The 24,340-nt window shown below is 58.0% G+C and overlaps 2 protein-coding genes across 2 annotated transcripts in view; one reads left to right on the top strand and one right to left on the bottom strand.

The window, feature by feature from the left end:
* The window catches only part of LOC122393043 (ATP-binding cassette sub-family C member 8-like), a 42,795-nt gene extending 28,354 nt beyond the window's left edge, over positions 1–14,441 (top strand). Inside the window, exons 12-27 of the mRNA XM_043388624.1 lie at positions 998–1,126; positions 3,731–4,755; positions 5,034–5,298; positions 6,085–6,222; positions 6,494–6,700; positions 6,983–7,401; positions 7,777–7,961; positions 8,355–8,495; positions 8,712–9,103; positions 9,260–9,417; positions 9,628–9,823; positions 10,161–10,401; positions 10,809–11,050; positions 11,386–11,573; positions 12,085–12,188; positions 13,728–14,441. Of these exons, the coding sequence (XP_043244559.1) occupies positions 998–1,126; positions 3,731–4,755; positions 5,034–5,298; positions 6,085–6,222; positions 6,494–6,700; positions 6,983–7,401; positions 7,777–7,961; positions 8,355–8,495; positions 8,712–9,103; positions 9,260–9,417; positions 9,628–9,823; positions 10,161–10,401; positions 10,809–11,050; positions 11,386–11,573; positions 12,085–12,188; positions 13,728–14,095 (4,398 nt within the window). The 3' untranslated portion in view covers positions 14,096–14,441. The remainder of the gene's footprint in view (positions 1–997; positions 1,127–3,730; positions 4,756–5,033; positions 5,299–6,084; positions 6,223–6,493; positions 6,701–6,982; positions 7,402–7,776; positions 7,962–8,354; positions 8,496–8,711; positions 9,104–9,259; positions 9,418–9,627; positions 9,824–10,160; positions 10,402–10,808; positions 11,051–11,385; positions 11,574–12,084; positions 12,189–13,727) is intronic.
* A 1,678-nt stretch (positions 14,442–16,119) lies between these two features.
* Positions 16,120–24,340, bottom strand: part of LOC122393046 (nuclear factor of activated T-cells 5-like) — a 43,655-nt gene continuing 35,434 nt past the window's right edge. Inside the window, exons 12-15 of the mRNA XM_043388630.1 lie at positions 20,278–20,343; positions 19,853–19,987; positions 18,046–19,578; positions 16,120–17,732 (exon numbers count right to left, since the gene is read on the bottom strand). Coding sequence (XP_043244565.1) covers positions 17,728–17,732; positions 18,046–19,578; positions 19,853–19,987; positions 20,278–20,343 — 1,739 coding nt within the window. The 3' untranslated portion in view covers positions 16,120–17,727. The remainder of the gene's footprint in view (positions 17,733–18,045; positions 19,579–19,852; positions 19,988–20,277; positions 20,344–24,340) is intronic.

Below are 24,340 nucleotides of genomic sequence, written 5' to 3'. Positions count from 1 at the left end.
ACGCACGTTTTGTACACACGGAAACGCACCGAGCACACAGTTGCACGCCGTACGGTCTGAGTCGGCGGCCGGCGCGGTTGATACCTTGCTTGTGTTTAATGTGTGCATTGCTAATTGCATTTTCAGCGCAAACTCTACGCCGATTTGTCTGGAGTCAATTTCAGCGATAGGCTGCAGTGTTGTCGTGACCTAATAGTCGCGGATTTATACAAATCCGCAATTTCCGTCTGTCCGATACAGACCCTCCCCTCGTTCCAGTGGATCCCCCTGTGATTCCCTCCCCCGGGACCCATAGTACATCGTTCCACGGCCGTCTAACGTCTGTCTCCCGGCTGCTGATGTCATGTCAGTGCCATGTAGCGGGCCGGATGCGGCCCCGGCAGCCGGCGACTGGACCGTCAGTCGCTGTTTACCTCTAAGGCGGTTTACGGTTACTGAATGTTGACGGTAGTGCCAGATTGGGCTCCTGTGTTGCCGACGGCCGACAGAATATACCGCAACTGGTTACGGGTGATAAGTGCGAGATATTCTGTAGAAGAGTAACAGTCACGGATGTAATAGCCGCGGATTGCGCAATCAAGCTTAAATTAGCTTTTTCGTGTTTACGCTATGGCATATGGAATATCAACCACCCTCAATATTCCATGTGTTGGTGTTTTCATGATGACTGACGCCTTAGAAATCACGCGTCACATTGCTAGCTTGGCTGGTAATGTCGTGGACAACATCAGACTGGCACGACAAACTCGTCTACCCCGAAGACTAAGCGCTTTCCATTGGAAAGAATCCTCCCCTCCGCCTTCAGGCCCCGATCTTGTCTTCCCTGAACCCTGACACTGTTGAAGGTCTCCAGTGCTCGGCCATCCCCTCTCGTCTCTGTCCTGCTGGGCACTGTCCTTGCCCGTCCCGAGCCTGCCCTGCTGGACACTGTTCTTTCGCACCCTGAGCCCGCCCTGCTGGACACCGTCCCTCTCACCGGCTCTCACTCTGCCGACAGGCGAGTATTCGCCGTCTGACCGACTTCCTGGCCCTGGCTGACGTCGAGGGAATTGACGAGGAGCCGCCGCAGACCGTGGCGCTCGCCTCCAAACTCTCCATCAGGCTCAAAGAACGCGACGCGTCTCGGGTGAGTGATGTGTCTCGTGGAAGGATGGGAATGTGAAACATGCATGGAGTGAATGAGTGTAAGGCATATTTTGATAAGGATGGGCAAATAGGGGGAGCTAAAAGGGGATGGTGAGTGGCAAGTCGCTATCACGGCGTGAATTCCGCGACAGTGAAGGGCATTTGAAAGAAGTAGGGGTCAGAATGCGTCGATAAGTCCTCAAACATTAAAACAATATATCATTGAACAATTGAAACCGCTTTTAAGTAGTATCGGTAAACCAGCCCTGTCACTCTGGTAATGGTTTGCATGTTTGGTTTATCGGTGTTGGATGACTGGCTGAAAAGTCTCAGAGTACGGCAGCGGACTGTTCCAAACATCCCCTGGGAACTCTGAACCACGCAGGGAAACTTGGCTGCGTGTCGGGAAACCCACACGCGGCTGGCGTAAAGCGGTGTTTACACTACGACTTTGTGTACTCCGATGGGTAAACCGTCACTGTGTATCTATGTGGGGTCTCTTCACGAAGTCTGCGTGCCTTAGAGGGGAGAGTCCGGCATTGACAACCACGCAGTATTGGATGTCTCAGCCCAACTATACACGGAGTTGGGAGATGCGCTCATTAATGTGACACCAGCGCTGTGGCGTAGGGCCCATAGTGCGTCAGCAGTGCTCGGTGTAATATTGCATCTTTAATGTTCTGCACAAAGTAATGAGCGGCCGTCAATTCAGGGTGTGACTGCTCTGAGATCGTCACACGTATTATTAAATACGATTAGCCTTCCACTTTGTCTCATTAACATCTTCGATAGCGTAATCACCAGTATAACGCCTTTTGGGGCGACTAACGGAGCGAGCGAGAGGGTGGGCCTTGAACGTGCGAAATTTCGAGGGGGTACCTCCAACTGACTTGTGCACGGCACCTTACTAACCGGTCTCTAGCGATGTGCCAAATTTGAGCACAATCGGCCCAGTCGTTCTCGAGATCTGGAAGCGGCACCCTGCACGTGCGCACGTGCAAAATGGGTCCCAACTGACTTGTGCACGGCACCCTACTAACTGGTCCCTAACCGTGTACCAAATTTGAGCGTCATCGGTCCAGCCGTTCTCGAGATCTGGAAACGACCCCTGCACGTGCGCACGTGCAGCAGCACCCCAACTCTGGCACATGGATATGCAGTGCCTAGTGGGAGCCTACCTACATGCCAACTTTCAGCGCAATCGGCCAAGTAGTTACCGAGATATTGCAACAATTACAAAACTGACACCTCTTCGTTTTGCACGTGGCACGTGCATAAGGGGTCACCCACATGCATCGGGAATAGTCTAATAGTTGGTAGAAGGAATGAAGCTACCCTACAAAAATTACCGCGTGTAAATCGGTCAAGTGGTTGCTGAGATATAAGCCTCGCAAAAGCGTCCGCACGGCCGGCCGGCCGGCCGGCCGGCCGCTCATACTCACCAGTATAGCGCCTTTTGGGGCGACTAACGGAGCGAGCGAGGGGGTGGGTCTTGCACGTGCGAAATTTCGAGGGGGTACCTCCAACTGACTTGTGCACGGCACCCTACTGACTGGTCTCTAGCGATGTGCCAAATTTGGGCACAATCGGCCCAGCCGTTCTCGAGATCTGGAAGCGGCACCCTGCACGTGCGCACGTGCAAAATGGGTCCCAACTGACTTGTGCACGGCACCCTAGTAACCGGTCCCTAACTGTGTACCAAATTTGAGTGCAATCGGTCGAGCCGTTCTCGAGATCTGGAAACGACCCCTGCACGTGCGCACGTGCAGCGGCACCCCAACTCTGGCACATGGATATGCAGTGCCTAGTGGGTGCCTACCTACATGCCAACTTTCAGCGCAATCGGCCAAGTAGTTACCGAGATATTGCAACAATTACAAAAGTGACACCTCTTCGTTTTGCACGTGGCACGTGCATAAGGGGTCACCCACATGCATCGGGAATAGTCCAATACTTGGTAGAAGGAATGAAGCTACCCTACAAAAATTACCGCATGTAAATCGGTCAAGTGGTTGCTGAGATATAAGCCTCGCAAAAGCGTCCGCACGGCCGGCCGGCCGGCCGGCCGCTCATACTCAGAAATTTCCGTTATTCTACGTAAGACTCCGCTCGCTTCGCTCGCTCCGTAAGAAATTTCCGTTATTCTACGTAAGACTCCGCTCGCTTCGCTCGCTCCGTAATCAGCAGTGTCCATGTCGCACGGTGGGATGCATAGATAACGTGGAAATTACTGTACCTACCTCCTGTTTTTGAAGTCATCATTATGGACAACCGATCGGCGATCACCTGTGACGCACATATCTCTGTCGGCTTTTCTGTTAGTTTTTACTGTCCAAGTGTATAACAGCCCAGCTTTACTGATATCGCTGATAGTGGATCGTCCCCTGTAACTCAACTCTCGATCAGTTCTTTCACCGTGGGATCCGCCCCGCTCTCCCAGTAGAGTCAGACCTCCTTGGTGCCCTCAGCTGACCCTCCCCTCCCGCTCCCCGCAGAGACAAACCTCCATAGTGCCTCAGCTGACCCTCCCCTCCCGCTCCCCCTTCCCACAGAGGCAAACCTCCGTGGTGCCCTCAGCTGACCCTCCCTTTCCCCCTCCCCGCAGAGACAAACCTCGGTGGTGTCCTCGGCCCCGACCGGCCGATCGACCAGCACCTCGTCTGTCGCCTCACGGACTGAACTCCCCGACTCTGTGCCGCGCCGAGAGCGCCCCACATCCCTGGAACTCTCCTCACCGGCGACCCTAGGACCAAGACTGTCCGGATCCCCGGCCTACGCGTGGGGCAGCCAGGACTCTGTGTTTAAACTGGAGGAGATTCCGGAGGGTGACGAGGAATTCACGGCGACGGAGACGAGTGAGGAGTCGACTTCGTCCTCCTCTCCGTCCCCCACTGGAGGAGAGGGAGGCGGTGACGGAGAAGGAAGGGATGGAGATGGACAGGGAAGTGGTGGAACAGATGGTGATGAGGGAGGAGGTGGAACTGGTGACGGCGGCGCTGGCATGGAAGGTGGTGATGGAGCTGGTGGTGACGGTGGTGCCAGTGGTTCTGGTGCGGACAGTCAGGGTGGCAGTGAGCGGCGCAGGACGGCGCCGGCCTCACCACCCCCGACAGACGGAACTCAGGACACGGAGGAGCGGACAGCCACCGAGCCAGGAACACAGCCAGCCGGTAACAACTCCGACCACGCCACACCCGCGGTCAACGGGAACGCCGTCCACCTGAGCCAGCCACCCACCAACGGAGCGGCGCTGACCGCCTCGAACGGCTCAGTCGCCCGCGTCTCTCCGCGACCAGCCGATCAGCCGGAGGGCCGCGGGGCTCCGTGGCGCTTCCCACTGCCCACCATCACCCCCAAACCGGCGCTGAATCTGCAGGGCGTGCGGTTCACAGAACCCGGGGAGGAGGCGCCGCCGTCCGCCGGCGCGCCGCAGACCCCGGCCGTGACAGTGACGGCAGCCAGCTTCTGCTGGCGCTGCGGCGGGGCCACGGCGCTGCGGGACGTGGGCCTGACGGTGCCGCGGGGGAAGCTGACGATGATTGTCGGGCCGATCGGCTGCGGGAAGTCGTCCCTGGTGACGGCGCTGCTGGGAGAGCTGTGTCGGACGGCCGGCAGCGTCACATGGGCCAGGTGAGACGGGCGACGACGGAGTGGTGGGGAGGTAAAAGGGTGGTCGGGCAAATCATGTTGACGATGTACTTGACACATCACAAAAGGTGTCTTTAAGGACAGCTATTTTTCAAGCATTGATGTGATGTGTTAGCGTTGAATAACGGAAAACGGGTGAGTGATTTATCGTTATTTCAACGCCAAAATTTGTATGTCACAAAATATGCTACAACTTACAATATACAAATGGTAGTTTGCCGTTCCTGACATTTTTTTATCCGCTTTACTCCTCTCTTCAGAAACACGACATTCGCCTATGCCTCTCAATCTCCATGGCTTTTCAACGACTCTCTGAGGGCAAACGTGCTGTTCGGCCGCCCATTGAAGAAGGGTCGGTACCAGCGCGTGCTGACTGCGTGTGACCTACGGAAGGACATCGAGCTGCTCGGCGCGGACGAGGACAGCACTGCCATCGGCGAGCAGGGCAGCGTGCTGTCTGGCGGTCAGCGGCAGCGCGTGGCCGTGGCGCGCGCGCTCTACTCCAACGCCAACTGTGTTATACTGGTAAGCTGCTGCAGGGGGGCGAGGGATGCTAATATCGCTCGTGGTCTCCTGATCAGAACATAATGCCGTGTCATGTGTATTTTAGTGGAGTACGGCGGGATGAACTGGGTACGTACTCTGCCATTGTGGGCTCAGAGGTCAGAGCTGACGCTTGTCGTGTGGGCATTGTCGTGGGATAAATGGGGCCATGTCGACGTGTGATGTACTGAAATCTGAGTCCGTTCTGTGTGGGTTATACCGTGAAATAGTTCAGACCTGTGTCGTGGGATGCACTGACGCCGTTAGCCGGTCTCGTGTGGGAGCTCCCGTGGGATGACTCGGACCCGTGTCGCAGTGGATACATCCGGTACGACTCCCTGTTGGGTCATCGTTATGAACTAAAGTGGGCAGAGGTGCGACTCCTGTGGGTTTGCATCGTCGTATTCTATGACAAATGTTCGTCTGTTTCTCTATAGTTAGCCCAGCTCTGTATCACAAGGATTAGTTCATACTAGAATGTGGTACCTGCTAACCTTCCTAAGGCAGAGTCGCTGATAGCAGGCTCAGCCACCTGTTAAAACGTTGATAGCTGCGACGTAATCCTGATTTATACCATGGTACTGCGTTGTTCTCAGGTCACATATCCCTGATGCTACAAATCACTCGCTAACAATAGTTACCATTGTAAATATACTTATTTCGATAACTGATGCTTCTACTTGTCAGGCAGTCAGGCAGTCAAGCTCATTTGTCAGGCAGTTTCTACGTCCAGTGTTCCTCACCTCCCCCCCCCCTCTTTGCTCCCAGGATGACCCCCTGTCGGCGCTGGACGTCCACGTGGGCCAGCACGTGTTCGAGAACGGCATCAGGAAGATGCTGCTGAAGGAGGGGCGCACCGTCATCCTGGTGACACACAAACTGCAGTACCTCAAGTATGCCGACAAGGTGCGTGGTGTCGTGGTCAGTCTGGGAGCTGACTGTATGTGACCTACGAAGCCTGTTGTATAAGGCTACCATAATAGTCTGGGTGATGAATAGTGGTTTTAATTCTGGATAACGGTTTCCGCTCTCGACTCTAAAGGCTTACTTTTTATATCGGCTGGTGCAAGCTGATGGTCATTTCGTTATCTTCCCGCTAACTGCCGGGCTAAGCCGCTGTCATTGAAGTGCTAGTTGTACTTCAGCGCCAGGCACACCCATCCCTTCTGTTCCGCAGATAATCGCTCTGGAGGCGGGCCGGGTGCGCCAGCAGGGGACCCTGCAGCAGATCGAGGCGGCCGAGCCGGAGCTGGTGAACCGCTGGCAGGAGCTGATCCGACTCGACCAGCAGCAGGAGACCAAGGAGGCCGCCGCCGAGACGCGCACGGCACGGGAGCGCTGGCGACTCATCCAGGTCATACAAAAGTTCCGCAGACTGCCGGCGGTGAGTGGCCAGAGGACGGGAGACTCACTGAGGGGGGGGGGGGGGGAGCTGCAGACTGCCGACGGTGTGCGGTAAGCAGTGATGAAAGTGGTTGTTTTGAATGAAGTGAAAACCGAGGTAATTTGAGACGGCTCGCCATCCAAATAATGGCGTCTTCTTTTGGTAGTGTTACAATTTTACGGCCTTTTTGACTTGCATGTTTTAAACCAATACTGTTTCGATTACATACACTCTCTTTTCAGCAGTCGTTCTGACTATATCCCCCCCCCCTCTCCCCTACAGGAGGGGCCGGCGCTGCCGCGCGACTCGTTCTCGGTCCGCCGCTCGGCTCTGCGGCGAAACACCTCGCTGCGCCACCAGGTGTCGCACCTGCTGCCCATGAGTCTGGACGACGGCGACGAGTACGGCTCGGCGCCGCGGCGCCGCTGGACCACCTCGGCTCGCCGCGGCCGCGGCTGGGACCTGCTGGCGCGCCAGTACGGCCGCTCCAGCTCGCTGCGACCGGCCACCCCGGGCACCCCTCAGTCGCTGACGGACGGGGCGGAGGGCGGCGACCCGGCGGCCGCGGCGCGACGCCAGACCCTGCAGAGGATGGCCTCGCTGCCGCCCACCATGCCGTCGCCGCGCGGCCCGGCACGCAGCGGCTCCGTCTCGGAGGCCGGCAGACGCTGGGCGGATGGCTTCCACCGACTCATGGGCAGGTGAGGGACGCGGACGGCCGGCGGTCTGCTGAGAGGAACCGGGCTACTGGGGCTGCTAGAGTCACTGTTGTCAAAGTGCATACATTGTGATACCTCTTCCCAGTCAGGCTGATTTCTCTTGTCGCAGCATCTCTTTTCCGCAAAGGACTTTAGGGCATTCGTCTCGTATGATGTATGGTATAAAAACGTCTCCTTCATTTTCTGCCATGCTTGGAGCATTATGCCGTTTATAATTGGGAAAAAGAAGGCGGATTTGTTATATTGTCGCCTTTCATTATCAGGATATCACGGTATTACTGGACTGAGACGTTACGGCGCACCAGTATGTATCGGGGCTCCCTCCCCACCTAACACCCGTCCCCCTCCGGTCCACAGGCCGTCTCTGCGCTCCAGCTCGCGTCCGACGCCATCGTCTGAGGACCTGTCCGGCCACCCGCCGTCCGACCAGCTGACGGCGCTCGTCTCCCTGGATCCGGAGCCGCCGGCGGCCCGGCCTCAGGTGTCGCGCAATGTCTCCATAGCGTCCACCCACAGCGAACAGACCTGCGATGGCGAGGAGGGTGAGAGGACGGCCGTGGTCGGACGCAGAGGACTGAGGAGGCACAGGACTGTGCGCTGCACGGGGCGGGGACGGACGCTAGTCCTTTCGCGATTGTAGGACAGGCTGGTCGAAGGGAAGAGCTCCTTCTAGGCTTCTGTTGTTTGGTTCTTATGGTTAAGTATTTGTACATTTTTTCTTCACTTTTTAGTGTAGCGCTTGTGTTTTAAAGCATCGTGCCTCATCTTTTTTACTCGATGGATTTTAAATGAATGTTCAGCTCCGTGTGTTAACCAAGTTAATTGTTTTGGGATATGCTGGGTCACAGATAACAGTAGTACTACTAGTAGTACTACTGTTATCTGTGGCTGGGTGAATTAGCTGCTGACGTATTTCATTGCGTCTGGTTCTGCAGAGGCCGAGGTGGACTCGAGACGATACTCTGAGGAGGAGCGGGAGAAGGGCAAAATATCGAAGAAGCTCTACCTCAAGTACATCCGGGCGTGCGGCTGGGGCTTCGGAGCCCTCTATCTACTCATGTTCCTGCTTACTCAGGGTCAGTGTTGTTTATAATAGATTATTGTATGGTCAGTTGTGGTCGTCATACACGAACTGTAATGGAATTTAAAGACAATGCTGAACCGGCACTGCTGCCATTTTCTCTCTTTTACTTGGCATTATACGCGGAAAAATCCCGGTCAGTCTCGACTGCACAGCTTTCTTTTCTGCCCGTCTCTCACTGGCTTCCACCTAACCCTGTCTCTCCGCCCAGGGATGCACTTCTTCATGGACTACTGGCTGAGTTTCTGGAGCGAGTCGGCCTCCGAGTGGAACATCACTCACGCCCGCCAGTGGCGCCAGCGGCAGGAGGCCGCCGAGGCGCGCAGTGCCGTGCTGCCCCAGAACGTCAGCCAGGCGTACGACCAGTACGTGCAGCGGCAGACCCAGTACTACCTGACCGTGTACGCTGTGTCGGGCGGCGTGGCCGTGCTGCTGGCTCTGGCGGCCAACGTGAGCGGTCAGTACGCCGGGGCGCGCGCGCGCCGGCACCTCCACAACCGACTGCTGAACGCTGTCACACGCAGCCGGAAGGAGTTCTTCGAGCACACGCCGGCCGGAAGGATCATCAACCGGTTCTCCACCGACGTCAGCTTCATCGACAAAGTGCGTGGAGGGAGAAGGGATGAGAAAGGCAGGCTACAAGGCTACAAGCACGTGTTTTGCATTTGCATTTTTTACAGGATGTTGTAACTCGGACAGTTTGTTACTAATGTGTGAAGCGCTGGTACTGGCTGACCTCTGCCCTCTGCTGTGTTTCAGAAACTGGCGACGGCGATCCACATCCTGCTGTACTTTGTGCTGCAGTGCTTCACGGCCGTGGTGGCCAACACCATCGTCAACTGGTGGTTCATCATCATCGCCACAGTCATCGGCTTCATCTACTACTTTCTGCAGAGGTTCTACCGGACGTTCGCCATGTGAGTCGCTCTAACGGGACGGAGGTGGGTGGTGGGATGACTTGGGATTGGAGTGAATATATGAGAACATTGTAACGCGCTCTGGTGGAGTGCGACGAACTGTCTATAGCTACTATATAAAACGCCTCTAACTTTGACATCGGCAATGCACTCCCGTGCCCCAGCTGCCCGCCAGTCTCCACTGACTTCTACTCCTTCTTCTGCCCGTAGCGAGCTACAGCGGCTGGACAGCATCGCGCGCTCACCCATCCAGTCTCATTTCGCCGAGACCCAGTCGGGCCTGGCCGTGATCCGCGCCTACCGCTACCAGGGCCGCTTCTTCTCGGCGCTGCTGCAGGCGGTGGACACGCACCTGGTCACCTCACTGCTCTACGAGTGTGGCCAGCGCTGGCTGGGAATCGCACTGGTGAGTGAAGTGATGGGAGGGGAAGGGGTTGCTAGCGAATAGAATGTGATGGGTTTGAGTGGGAATGGGACAGAAGATGCGAAGAGTACGTGATGAAGATGATAAGAGTACGTCAAGCTAAGGCTATTTTCCCATTCAAATGGTCGGTGTAATTGGGGGCGGAATGGCCTATCAGTTAATTACGGCCTATGTTGAAGCAGTGAATTGAACACCGAGTTCTCGACCAGTGATCATCAGTCGTACCACCACTGCCTTCCCTCTTTCCCTCTGTATCATAGAGCCACTCCATCTCTGCCTATGTCTAACCACTTTCTCTCCCCCTCCCCCCCATCCACAGGACTACCTGGGCGCCGTGATCGTATTCGCGTCCAGCATCACGGCGGTGGGTGTGGCTGTGCACAGCGACCAGCTCTCGCCGGGCGTGGTCGGCCTGGCCATCAACTACACACTGCTCATACCCATGTACCTGGTCTGGGTGGTGAGGTCGCTGAGTGACGTCGAGATGTATATGTGCGCCGTGGAGCGGGTGGAGAAGTATGGAAGCCTTCGGGCAGAGGACTACAGGCAGAACAGGATCGGTGAGTAGGAGAGGAACAGAGGAGAGAGGCAGGAAAGGAAGGGAAATAAGAGAGGGATAGGGAAGGGAGTCAGGGAAGAGAGGAGTAAAGGAGAGGAACGGGAACAGGAACGTGACGAAAAATCGACCATTAATAGTATTGAGGGGTACAGGTCACAGGAGCCAGGGAACGCCACGGTTGAGCACCCCCTTGCATGTGCTACACTAATTGTCAACAGTGTATTGGCTCTTCGATGACTTTGTTGTCAGTGCAAAACAGCGTATTCGAACTGCGATCAACCAGTTTGCAGCCCGGCGGTTTGTCTAACCGATTTTGACTACCAATCTGTGTCTTCTATGAACTCTACCCGTCAGAGAAGATACCACCCGGTCACTGACCATCCCTCCCTCCCTCCCTCCGTGCCACAGTGGCCGACTACTGGCCGCGGCACGGCAAGATCGAGTTCTGCGGGGCCACGATCGGCTACAGTTCCGAGTCGGCGGCCCGGCTGCCGGCCGAGACGAACACGGCTCCGGCGGCGGCAGCCATGTCAGCGGCCGTGACGGCGGCGACCGAGGTGGCCGCCGAGGTGGCCGAGACGGCGCCCCTCACCCCCGTCACCGTCACCGTACTGAGGGACATCAACCTCACCATCGAGCCCGGACAGAAGGTGGGAGCACGGGAGGCGACTGTAAGGGGTCCCTAGGACCGCGGAAGAAAGATCGTATGACGGAGTGTAATGGAAAGAGCCATTGAGGTAACGCATAGAACCTCTGAGTGTGGCTGAAAAGTCTTATGATGGAGATTTTGCAGCAAGTAATGGAACCTTCAAAGCCTTCGGATCATTCGGATCTTCAAAGTTTTTGGATCAAAATCATTCGGAATGTAGAACGAACCCTACGGACCGTGTGTCTCGTCCCCCGGCTCTCCTTAGTTCGTAACACCACCATTCCACATTCTTGTCCGTCCGTCGGCACTAACTATGTCTCCGTTCCCTCTCGACAGGTGGCGCTGGTGGGCCGCTCGGGCAGCGGCAAGTCTACGCTGGCGATGGCGCTGTTCGAGATGTCTGACCTGCTCGAGGGCAGTATCAAGGTGGATGGACAGAGCCTGTCCTCGCTGCCGCTGCACGCGGTCCGGTCGCGGCTGGCGCTCATCCCGCAGGAGCCGCTGCTCTTCTCCGGGACAGTCAGGTCAGTTAGAGAGGATGACAGGGGGAGGGAAGGGGCGCTCATCCCGCAGGAGCCGCTGCTGTTCTCCGGGACAGTGAGGTCAGTTAGAGAGGATGACAGGGGGAGGGAAGGGGCGCACCGCGGGAGCCGCTGCTCTGCTCCGGGACTGTGTGGTCAGAATGTGGTGTGATTGAGGAGTGCGTTGGGGTTTGGGAGGTTGATCAAACTGAAGTGGGAGTGTCAATTATGAATTAGTTCAGGACAACTCTGAACGATGTGCAGTCGCGGCTGCGATGCACGTCAGATCAGAACGGCACGAAATCGGGACTGCGTTTGAAGGCTGGAGGGCTGGGTTGGGTCATGAAGAGGGCGGAGAAGTCTGTGGCATCCAGCTGGCTCTGACTTTGTGTGTAGTCACAGCCAGCAACCTCTGTCATTCCCCCAGGTCGAACCTGGACCCCAAGTGTGAGATGGCTGACGATCAGGTGTAAGATACTCACAGCTCACAGCTGACACCGTTTCGTATTCTCAGGTCGAACCTGGACCCCAAGTGTGAGATGACCGATGATCAGATGTGGGAGGCGCTGGAGTTGGTCCAGCTGAAGGACTTCATCTCCAGCCTCGGCAGGGGACTGGGTAAGTCATACAGCACAGCCTTAGTCGGGTCGAAGCCGTAGTTACTTACATAGCAGAGTACCTGCTGGACATAGCTGTTCGCATAGCTGTCGTATAGCGGGGTACCTGAAAGTGAACTTGTCATTTATTATATTGTATGTACTATTTAGTTCGCATGCCTAAGGTGTAGAGTAGGGTAGAGTGGGGTAGTGGGCCTTGGCTGCAGATGCCTGCCGTATGTCTATGGCAGCAGTGGCCATTCTCCCCTCCCCATCTATGGTAGTAACCTGCAGGGCTGGAAAAAGTGTTTCGGTGGTTGTCGTCCAAAGAAAAACGGGCTTATTTGGTTGTCAACTCAAGATGTCTAACCCGCGCCCCGCTGAGGGTCCTTGATTTCCACGCCCTGCTCAGGAGGGGGGGGGGGCGGTCAAACACCCCGCCCTTTTAACTCGGATCCTGGGTCACGTAGTGACAAGCAGGAAACGGCATTCGAAAGAACGTCCAAAAATAAGGGCAAAAATATGACATTCGTTTTGTAGGCTAAGTCAAAGGTCAGGTCACCAGAGGTCATTAAATGAAAGATATTGCCTTTCAATATTTTTTTCAAAACCCGCGCACAACTCGGAAACCAATTATATAGAGCTGTACAGCGCCGCGGAAAAGAATAGATACTGCCCTTTGACCCTTTCGGTGACCCTTCGACGGTGCCACTGGTTGACTTCCACTCACCTTTGAACAAAACGTGCTCAAGTTGGTACACTTCAGTCGTGCAGACGCCGTGTTCCTCGACCTTGGAAGTCCCGAGACACCATATCCCCGTGGGCATGTCATGGCGTGCCCTCCCCTCGGCCTCATCAAAACATTACCGGCACTGACACGGTCCCACTCAAGATGTCCCGCCGCGGACCTACCCCCAGGCGCCACCGGGGTGGGTTTTGACGTCACAAAAGGAGCCCCGGCGGATTGGAGGGGACGCTAACTGGCCGCCGGCCGGGGGCGGCGCTGAAGGGTGCGGGCAGGGGCCGGCCGAGTCCTGGAATGTACTAGATTTGCCAGACACGTGTTGCCAGCGGACAACCACGGCGACCACTTGGTATGCCATTGGTCGTCTTTATGAGGGTCACCGATCGGCCGTCCGAACGATGGTCGAACGACGCAGTATATACTAAATAGCTACGGGGAGCTGGAATATGTCTGTAGCTACCAGGAAATTTTCCACTGGGATGCCGCCGCGTACGGGAGGTAACGGACTCGAGAACTGCGAGTCGATGTGATGGGGAGGGACAGAGAATGGTTTGCGTGGGCAGAGGTGATTGGGTTGCGTGGGCAGAGGCGGATGGATTGTGCGCTTCTAACCGCACTAAGCGGAAGGAGTTAATCAGTTCAGGCGCTGCGCGTGGTCGCCATAAGATCGTCTCCTCGGTTGTCGTCGACAACGACAAAACGATACAATTTTTCACCCCTGGTAACCTGTAGTTGTCCCCACACCTGACCCGTCCCCTTCCTCGGCAGACCTGTATGTATTAGCGATCCCCACACCTGACTCCCCTCCCCCTGCAGACCTGGAGGTGCAAGAGGGCGGTGAGAACTTCTCGGTTGGCCAGCGCCAGCTGCTCTGCCTGGCGCGCGCGCTGCTCCGGCGCGCCCGTGTCGTGGTCATGGACGAGCCGACCTCCTCACTGGACGCCGAGACTGTGCGCGCCCTGCAGGGGATCGTGCAGCGCGCCTTCCGTGATAGCACGGTCATCACGATCGCCCACCAGATCGCCACAGTGCTCGACTACGACCTGCTGTTGGTGCTGGACGGCGGGAGGCTGGCCGAGCAGGGCCCGCCCAAACAGCTGGCCAAGAAGAGGGACGGACTGTTCGCGGGCATGCTGCGAGCTGCGCTTGACCAGGGTGCCAGTCTGACCGAGAGGATAGGATGAGGGCGGGTCACGCCAGGGTGGGTGGGATAGGGACAGTGAGATGGGGAGGGGTTAGGGGGGACGAGGGATGCCAGTGTGATGAAGAAACGGACAGGGGTGTGGTCTTTACGTTGTCCAGCAATGGAACTAAGATTGACTCGGTCAGCGGGTGCGGTAGACTTCAAACATAGGGTTGGGAATCCTTACTGCCGGGCCTGCAGTCTGCACTGGGGCCAGGTAGCCTGCCTCGGGTCTGAGACTATCACATTGACGTGGTGACTGATCGGCAGGGGCGGATCCAGAAAATCTCCAAGGGAGGGGCCATTAGAAACCATAATCCCACCTGTTGGAGGCCCCATCTTCCCACTTGTTGGCCCCCCCCCCCAAAAAAAAAACTGCGTCTATTGAGCTTATCTAGCTGTTCAGGCAACATTTTTCGGATTTCGGCCACTTTATTTTCAGGAGGCCTCCTTTTCAGCTTTTTAACTTTTTATTTTATTTTTGAAAAAAATCGGCCAAGGGGGGGGCATGGCCCCCATGGCCCCCCCCTTGTATCCGCGCCTGCTGATCGGTGCTATAACGTGATGACGTTTCCCTCCGCTCCATTGGGAGCCGGGAGACAGAGCCAGCGGCGGGTGGTGGCCGTCGGGTCACAGGTCACATGAGATTACGCCTTTCGATGGTTAACTCAGATCAGGGGACTCCAAGCTGATCAGTTGGCCCGTGCCGCCGTGCGACTCGTGCGTCGGGAGGATTTTGGACGGACGATTTCCGACCGTTGGTTCCCGACCAGTCACGAAGGAGTCGTGTGTGAAACTGACTTCGCGATTTATATGTGCTTTTATCGTGTATGAGATTCACCGGCGTGCTGTGTTTTATCGTGTAAAATCGACTCAACTGCGCCAGTCGAGTATTACGTCTTCTATGACCTGTCATTGACCGTGTATTGTTTATATTGACTCTGTTGTTGGACGCGGATTGGCTGTGTGTCCAATACTCTGCCTGCCCGGCGCGGTGGACAGGCCGGTGGTGCCGAGCGTCCCGCCCGCCCCGGTCTGCAGGCCAGTGAGGGGGCGCCGCCGCCACGGCCAGTCGGGTGGACACTGTGCGCCCCGCCCGAGTATTACTACGTGTACAGTCTGTCTTAAAAGTACCGCGCAAAGTGACGGTGGATCCATCAAGCCTGACCGAGGAAGGGCCTGCTATAATTTGAAAGTCACCGAACCAATGGAGCTGGGGAATGGACGAGGATGTCCATTGCTTCGGTGACTCAAATTTGGCAGTCCTTCCTCGGTCAGGCTTGATGGATCCACCGTCACTTTGCGCGGTACTTTTAAGACAGACTGTACATTGCACAACCATCGTTCATTGAGCGCGCTTTTATACAATACAGAGGCTATATTTGTATGAAACACGAACATGTTTGATGGTGCATGTAAAGACTTTTAAAGTCTTTCCGGAGAATAGTGCCAGTAGAATGGTGCAATTTGCCACAAATAGTCTGAGCGGTGATGGGTATTTGCCTAGATCTATAGCTGTGGCACCGTAGCTCCATTTATCATCTGGTCGTGAGATTCATCTGACGCTGCGCAGCATGCATGCTATTTATTCCGCTGTTCATTTATCTCTACTTGTGCTCGCGTTTGACGCCGACCGGATTCAGATGCCCATCCAGAGTTGTGGTGTGACGACGGCTAGTATCATTCTATCATTTTTAATACCCAACGCTGATGCTCGACAGTAGTCCTAGCTCTTAGTTGCAGGATGAGCTGTTCAACGCAGGTATATAACTTATGCCATACAGTTGTCCAGTTTGTCCCCTGCCAAGGACTTACCAACACTTCCCAGGCTGTCCAATTGGAAGCGGGCCCTGAAAAAAGATACCGAGATCCGGCTTTGATCCAGGGACCTCTCGCTCCCATCGGACTTCGGAGACGCGCAGTCCAACCACCACACATCTGTGGCCTCCCGAACCATCCGAAACTCATTACTCGGTGATGCTGACGCCGCTGGCGCCCCCTCCCCACCCCAGTCCAAACGCGTCGTGCTCCGAGTGGTCCGTGTATTGGTCCGCCTCCGGTGTCGGGTGTCGGTGTCACCGGGGACCGTCTCCGGCCGGCGACACGGCCCGGCCCGGCCCGGCCCACCCACTCGCCGCTGAATTGACATTCGATAGTGCCGGAGACGGGCGGCGGCCGGCCGCCGGAGTCTCCGGCGTCCGCTCCGGCCGGGGCGGGCGGTCTCCGCCGTCCCCGGCCCACAGTCCGACCACCTTTGTACAGTGCGACGCCGCGCGGGCCGCAGTCGGCCCGTTTGGCACCCGATATATGGTCACTAATTCTCTACAAACAGCCACAGGCAGGCCGACGGTTACACTGAACAGACGCGCGGTGCCTAATATAACCACCACAGGTCGCACAGCACTCTCTCACCCGCTCGGTCTCCCGGTTTGTACAATTTATACATATTGCACTCCCTTTTCGGCACCTGATAACGACCAAAAATAAACAGGAATACTTCCAACATACCAGTACACTCAAGCGTAGAATCAAATCCGACGGTCGGCCGATATTTGTAACACCTAAACAGCGTCTGGTTTACATAACAACGCTGGCCTCGGGCGTTGAACAGCAAACACCAAACAACGAAAGCACTGGAAACGCACGCTCCGCCACACCTAACTGCCGTGACAGCGGGTTAAACTCTGACAGCGAGCGGCCTGAGAAAACGGGCGACTGCGACTCGAGGGCCCCTCGAGGCCGCTCCGTCAACAACTTGACACAGCACGAGCACTGGCAAGAGTCGTGAAGTTGAACGCTCCCGTAGAGCCCGCAACATTCACGGCAACAACACGACCGGCAGACGCTTCCACAGCGGGTTGGCGCGGCAGTCGAGCCAGCGGCGGCCGCGGGGACTGCCGCCGGGCCCGGCTCCGGACACAGGGACAGAGGTGCGGCCCGAGGCCTTCTACACGACATCTACAGAAACGGTACAGTACAAAAAGACAACTACCTGGCTTAGGTAACTGCATGCGAGACGATATATACAGGATGGCACTGTATGTACAAAAATAAGGGAACAGAACTGTTTTGAAAGCCCCTCCATTGCTGTGCTGACGCAACGTTTAGTCTCACTCCACCTCCTCTAGTCCTTCTCCGTCAATGTTCAAAGTCCACGAGTCCTTCCTCCCCACGTCCACTGCTCCCATCGCGCTGTCACTGTCCACTCCGCAGCCTGCGCAATGCCGCCATTCTCGTCTTCACCCACATGGTCAGAGCGCGATCACTCCAAGCTCGTCCAGCGGCGGCCCGGGGCCGTCTTAGTCAATCACAAACACCACAATCACCGCGGGTCCACTCGAGAGCAGAGCTGCTCCGGGGTCGCAGGTCTGTCCATCACCCGCAGTTCGGGTCAGGGCCGCGGGAACCTCCCGGACGGCCAGACGGTCACACCCAACGCTGTGGACAGTTCACGTCCCGCAGTCGGGGATAGCAGTGAGTTCAGTCTCAGTCCCGACTGGTCCGTTCAGTCAGACTCGCCAGTCTGTTCAGTTCTCAGTCACAGACTCGCCAGTCTGTTCAGTTCTCAGTCACGTATGTAATTCTCAGTCGGTTTGATGGCCAGGTAGGTTGGCACCGGAACGGAGTTGATACTTAAACTGCAACAGAAACAGAAAAGCTACGCTGTGATAATCCGAAACGACGAACAAGGTGAAAGGGGGAATAAGACATAACTGACAATCCATGAAAAGAGAGTGAAGGAATGAAGACAATGAAAACGCAAAGAAACCGGTAAAAAGGTACAAGGGAAGGCAACATGATAACAAATAGAGACGCAGTGAACAAAGATAAAGAAAACGCCAGAGCTCAACAAATGAATTGGGCATTTGGATTTGACTTGGCAATTGAATTTGACAAATGTCGCCTCTGCGCCAGCCAAGCTCTGCTCACGCGGGATGCGTCATCACTCACCGCTGTCTCCGTTGATGTAGTCGATCAGTCCCATGCCCTTGGGCAGATCACTGAGCGGGTCCTCGGCCGGCGCCGCGCTGGGGGCAGGGAACGCCACCTCGCCCCACATGGGGTCACTGCGCCGGCTCTGCGCGGGCGCAGGGGCCGGCTCCGAGGCGGCCACCGTCTCCTGGAGCACGTCCGCCAGCTGCTGCTGCGACCAGGTCGGCACCTCGGCGGCCGGCGTCCACTGGGGCGGCTGCTCGGCCGGCGGCTGGGGCTGTGTGTGCTGTGTATGCTGCTGCTGCTGCGGGGCAGACCACGTCTTCTCCACCTCCGCTGCGGTCCAGGTCTGCACCGGCGCCGGCGCCGGGGCGGCCTCCTTCTGCGCCCAGCTGGTCTTGGTGTCCACGGCCAGGACGGACCAGGACTGCTCGCCACTCGCCGTCTCTCCGGCGGTGGTCACGGCCGTCCAGTCGGACCCCACCCGCGCCGTCGTTGGCTCCGACTCGGGGTTCCAGTTGCGCCCGCCCTCCGCCGGCGCAGTCGGCTCCAGACCGTGCCAGGCGGACGGAGCGGTGTCGGCGGCAGTGGTGACAGCCGTCTCGGTCTCCATCTGCCACGTCTCGGCGGCCGGCTGCGGCGGGGCGGCCACCGTTTCCGGCCAGCCGTGCTGGGACACGGCCTCCACCACATCGGCCGCCGTCCACTTCTGCACCACCACCGACTCGGAGACGATGGTGGCCACCTCGCGCTTCCACAGACTGTCGGCGGCGCCGTCCGTCGACGCCGACACGCTGGCCGTCCAGCCGCTGGCGGCGGGCGTCTCCGTCTTGGGAGAGCTCCAGGCGGTCTCGGTGGTCGGCGGGGACCAGGCGGCCTGCGAGGCCGGCGCCTCGGGCTGCGGTGACGGCCAGCCGGTGGTCTCTGCCGAGCCGGGGGCTGTGGTCGGGGACCACGCCTCCTGTCCGGTGGCAGCGCGGGTCTCCGTTAGCGACTGCGGGGGCCAGGTGGCGGCAACCTGTGACGAGTCCGCCTGGGACGCCGCTGACGGCCAGACGGCCTGTGAGGAGACGTCAGTGCGCGTGGCAGGGCTCCACTGGTCAGCCTCCGCCGCGTCAGCCGCCCGCTGCTGCTGCTGCTGCTGTTGAGCCTGTTGCTGTTGCTGCTGCTGCTGCTGCTGCTGCTGCTGCTGCTGAACTTGCTGTTGAAGTTGTCGCTGTTGTTGCTGGACCTTTTGCTGCTGCTGCTGTTGTTGTTGTTGCTGCTGCTGTTGCTGTTGCTGCTGCTGCTGCTGCTGCTGCGCGGCCCAGCCGGTCGGAGTAGCCACCTCCTGTGTCACGGGTACGCTCTGTTCCTGTCGGCTCGTCCAGTCAGCCCCCGCCGCGGCGGTCACCTCCTGGATCAGCGGCGCCGGGCCGGCCGCGTTCTGAGTCAGGGCCACCGTGACGAACATGCTCGGCGAGCACCCGACGTCCGGGGCCACCGGCACCAGCTGCATGGCCGGCACCTTGTCCGTCCGCGGCTCCAGCGCCGCCGGCTGCTGCACGGCCACTGCAGGACACGTAACAGAAAGTCAGCGGACCGCTCAGTCCTCACTGAGCAATTTGACGATTCCCACATGATCCAGCAACGAACGAAAGTGGATCGCTTTATTCGCAGGCCATTGAATCAGTAGCATGATGGCGTAGTACACAAATTAACAGGTTAAAGGGTAAACAATTATTGTCATGTTTCTACCACGGCCTGCATACAAATGAAAAACAAGCCCGATCTAGTATCCCCTTCATTACATAAGACAGAGACCGTCCGTCTCAGTTCGACTTACCTGAGACAGCAGCGGGGTCTGCGAGTTCCGCGCGCGCCGATGACGACGTCTTGATGGCCGGCTCTGACGGCTGAACTCCGGCTCCCAGCAGGATCTCGCCAGTCTCCGCAAAGTATCGGTTTATCGCGATGGCAGCTGTAAAGAGAAGAACGTGTGTTAGACCTAAAGTCGCAAAAGCTCGAACAAATCAATAGGCATCAATTGTTTATGCCGTTCTTGTAGATCAGTATTATTGCGTAGCCACAAAACAAATGCATGCAAAGCACATCTCAATTACTTATGCCGTTCTTGTAGACCAGTATTATTGTTTAGGCACAAAACAAATGCATGCAAAGCTCATCACAGAGTATGAACATGTATATGTAAGGAAACTAGGAGCAGATGTAACCACCAGGACGGCTCGGCCGCCCGGCGCGGGTGTTCACCTTGCGACACGCCGTTGGGCAGCTGCTTGCCGCCGGTCTCGGCTCGGTCAGGTGTGGAGGTCAGCTCTGCAAGACCGCCACAGTCAGAACGGTGGCGGCGGACGGCGGGCCGCGCGGCCGCACCGGTCACGGACGGCGCGCGCCGGTCTGTGGCGCCGCCGGACGGCCTCTGAGCGGGCCGGCGCGGGGCCACAGACCGCGGAGCGCGCGCCCACAGACCGGGCGGCGGCGCACGGCCGGCGCGGCGGCCGTCCTCCAGTGAGTGGGACGGCGCGCGCCGGCCGCCGCACACCGCCGCCCGGGCACAGCACACAGCTCCCTCGGGTGCGGCCCTCCTCAGTCACACTCGCGGCACTCAGTCGCCCACTCAGACAGAGGCGCGCGCCTCCCTCCCGGCCCGCCCCGCCCCGATCGGCCCAAACTCGGCGCTCTATGGCCTCCCGTCCCGCCCGCCCGTCCCACCCCCCGGGCGCGCGCCTCCTCTCACAGACGGCAGCTCTCGGACCAGGTTGGCAGGCACGCAGGGCGGGTCCACTAGCGCGCGCGACAGCCACTCTCCGGCCGCTCGACAGGGGCTCGCCGCGGCTGGGCGCTGGCGCCGACCGAGGCCAGGCGCGCCGGTCCGCGCCCCGTCCGTCCGGCCGGCCGGCCGCTGAGGGCGACGCCGGCTCGCGCTGAGGGCGCGGAACGGGACGCGGCCGGCGGAGTCGGCGTCGGCCGGCGCCGGGAGTGGAGCGCGGCGCGCGGCGCCGGGCGCTGGTCAGCCCGGCGGCGGGCGCCTCCAGCCATTCTGCGGACCGAGAAGGGCGAGCCCCTGCCGGGCGCGGCTTTCACACAGCCAGTCACACCGCGGCGCTCACATTCCGTGCACAGGAGAGCCGCACCCCGGGCGGGGCGCGACCCGGCACAGGGCGCGGGCCGGCCCCGAAACAACACTCTACACATGTACACAACAGCAAAACGGCATAGCATACACAGCGGGAGCATAGAAAACAACAAAACTCTCCGGTCTCGGCAAAAAATCGAAGAGCAAACTAGTACATGTTGCCTCCGACAAAGTCAATCTGGCTGGCGGAGAATCTGTTAGCACAACTTTGTACAGAACTCAGTACTCGACTCTGCCCGGCGGGCGACACGCCAGGCTCGTTACGTTGAACTCTGAGCAGGTACGTTAGTGGCGCCGCGCGGAGGCGGCCGCGGCAGCTACGTTACAGAGCGACTGTGTCGGCAGTGCTGGACTGCGGCAGCTACGTTACGGGTGGTGTGGGGAGGCATCTGGACGGCGTGTCAGGCCAGGTCCGCCGGCCAGTCCGCCGAGCCGACCTCGGCGCCGCCGGCAGCCGCCGCGGTCACCGAGGCCGGCCGAGCAGCCCGACAGGGCGCGGCAGGAGCTGCAACAGGCGGATCGGGGACGCGGTGAGAGGCGGGCTCACCACACGGAGGCTCGGCCGCCGGGACAGCGGGCGCGAGCCGGATAGGCCGCGCTGAGGGGCGCCGGGCGACTCTGGACGGCGTGACGAAGGATCAGGAGGCAGGACGGAGGGTAGACTGAAGCTGAGTCTGTGGAACAGGGGACACAGCAGCGGTCGGAGAGGAGAGGGACTGTGGACATACGGAGGGACTGCGGATATGGAAAGAGCGGTGGGGTTGCGATCTGCGGACACAGGAAGCAGCGGGGCTGTCGGGACTGCGGAAGCACACGGAGGGCGGCCCCTCAGCCGGCGCGGACGGGGAGCGGCGGTCAGTCAGGAGCGGAGCGGCGGGCTCGGGACGGACCAGTGAGGAGGGCGGACGGCCGGCGGCTCTGACCTGGGCACACCGGCCGACCGACACTGGACCTGATCCGCGCTGGAGGTCGGCCGCCGCGCCGACGGCCCGCGCCGAGGGAGGCCCGCCTGGGGCGCTGAGGACAGACAGAGACGTGAACGGGACACCCGGCCCGGCCCTGCCCGGACCACAAACAGCCGCTACAAGAGCGGTGTCGGCAGGTCCACTCCCAAGCTTCAACCAGTCTCCTCCCGACCGTGTCATCTGCCAAACTGTACTGACCAGAATTCATCTACCTTGGAAGGATTTGGCTCGTTCTGTTCAACTTTTGGATAAAATAGCAAGTAAAACAATTTTTTGGTGAAATATTCGCAAACTTTGCCCTCACTTTTTCCAATTCCCTTTCAATTTCAACCCCACCGTATTCGCCCAATTTCAAGTTGGATGCTCCCGATTCTGGATATATCAACTCGAAGTTTTCAAATGAGCTAAAGTTCCATTGAAATTCACCCAAGGCTCAAACTTTCCCGGTTCGGGAAGCATTCACTTTTGTTTCAGCCTCCCTCTTCCCAAGAAAAGTGTCCAATATGACTGAACAATATGGAACTCAGACTTAAGTTATTACTCATTACCCCATTACTGCCCTTGCCAAAGATCTGCTGTCCTTCACCCCGTAGACTCCCAGCACCATACTCCGTCCGGCTGTTCTATTTACAGTCCGTCAAAGCCAGCTACGCCAAAGCGGAGATAGATAGTCGAAGTGGCTTTGGAAATTGCAGAAGCTCCGCCACCAAACCCACCACCTTCTACCAGCTAGCTACTAGGCGGACGGCCACTGGCCGCCAACATACACCCGGTTGGCGCCCCCGAGTAGGGCGCCCGGGTCTCTACCGTCAGGTGGGGGACTCGGTCTGGTCTGGGTAGCCGACAGCGGCCGCTGGGCACGGCCTGAGCCACCCGACCGGCGCTGAGGGGAGGCAGATTGGTCAGCTGGTGAACCAACAGAAGACGCGGTCTGAGGGACCCTGATCCGACCCAACCACCCACCGCCCGTGACGTCCCCCTCCCTGTCCGACCACCGCCCCCGCCCGCCTCCTGACTCCGACCCAGTCACCGCCCGCGCTGACCCGACCTAAACCGTATCGCCATGGACCCAGTCAACCGTGCGACCCGACATCAACTTTACCCGAATCCGTAATTCCAAGTCTCGGTCCTTTGGCTTCCTCAGACCCGAACTTTACCAGACCCCAGCCGATCATCTACCGACCCCTTACACCTCGGCTCAATTTTGAAACCCCCATACCTCGGCTCCAGTATGACCGCCAAAACGACCAGATTCCGTCAGTTCCCAACTGCCCGGACGCGAGGAAACACCCGCTATTCATTTAACATCCCTAACGCCTTTGATGGCACCTCGCAGAAGTGATCACAGATCACCCCAACGTCCCTTTTTGCTATCCCGACGTCCTTCCCCTTTACTACCTCACATCTCCCCACTCGGGACTATCAGTGTTTTGCATCCCGGATGTCTGTTATCTTCAGACTACCGGGCTTCTCAAAAAAGTTGGACGATTTTATAACTAACGTATTGAAGGGTGTATCAATGTAACAAAACATAATTGGGTATCACCTAAAAGCCTCATCAAAGACATTTCGTTTGAGGGGATTTCGATCCTCGGCAGTCGCCTTTCTGAGCCGCGTCGAGGTCATGTTCGAGATGATTCCCTATTTGCTTGATGCACAGTTTAGCCCGGCGCAGCGCGTCCTCTGCTGCAGCACGGCCCACGGAAAGCTGCAGACGGCACACCGCTGACTTCACTGCATCCTTATGATCTTCGGAACTTTTTGGGTGGTTTCGGTACACCTAGAACTTGATGTGGTCCTATAGGAAAAATTCCGGTGGGGTTACGTTCGGAGAATTCGCCGACCACGGGCGTGTCTCGAACCTCGAGATCACGCGCTGCCCGAAGCGCTCCTACAGCCCCTCCCGGTTTTCTTTAGCGGTATTGGCGTGGCACCGTCTTGCTGGAACCATTGGATCTTAAGCGTTTCCGGATCTCTGCTCATCCTGATATTGCAGAACCCTCCAAAACGTCGCCAGAGCCACCCGATATCGCTGACCATTGACAGTCTGAGTAGCGCATCTCTCACACGAGTGGTGTTCGCCGTAAGCCTTTGATTGGGTTTATGGCCGCCGCTGTGTTCCTTGAATTGCGTGAACCTATTGTTACACTTCCTCGAGCCAGAAACTTGTCAATAATGTGGAAAATTTTGTTTCAAGATGTTGCTCTCTTTG

The sequence above is a fragment of the Amphibalanus amphitrite genome, unplaced genomic scaffold (assembly GCF_019059575.1).
Source record: "Amphibalanus amphitrite isolate SeventyFive unplaced genomic scaffold, NRLGWU_Aamphi_draft 000513F_arrow, whole genome shotgun sequence".
NCBI classification, from domain to species: domain Eukaryota; kingdom Metazoa; phylum Arthropoda; class Thecostraca; order Balanomorpha; family Balanidae; genus Amphibalanus; species Amphibalanus amphitrite.
The sequence above is the reverse complement of the archived record's forward strand: the minus strand, read 5'-3'. Positions and strand labels throughout refer to the sequence as shown.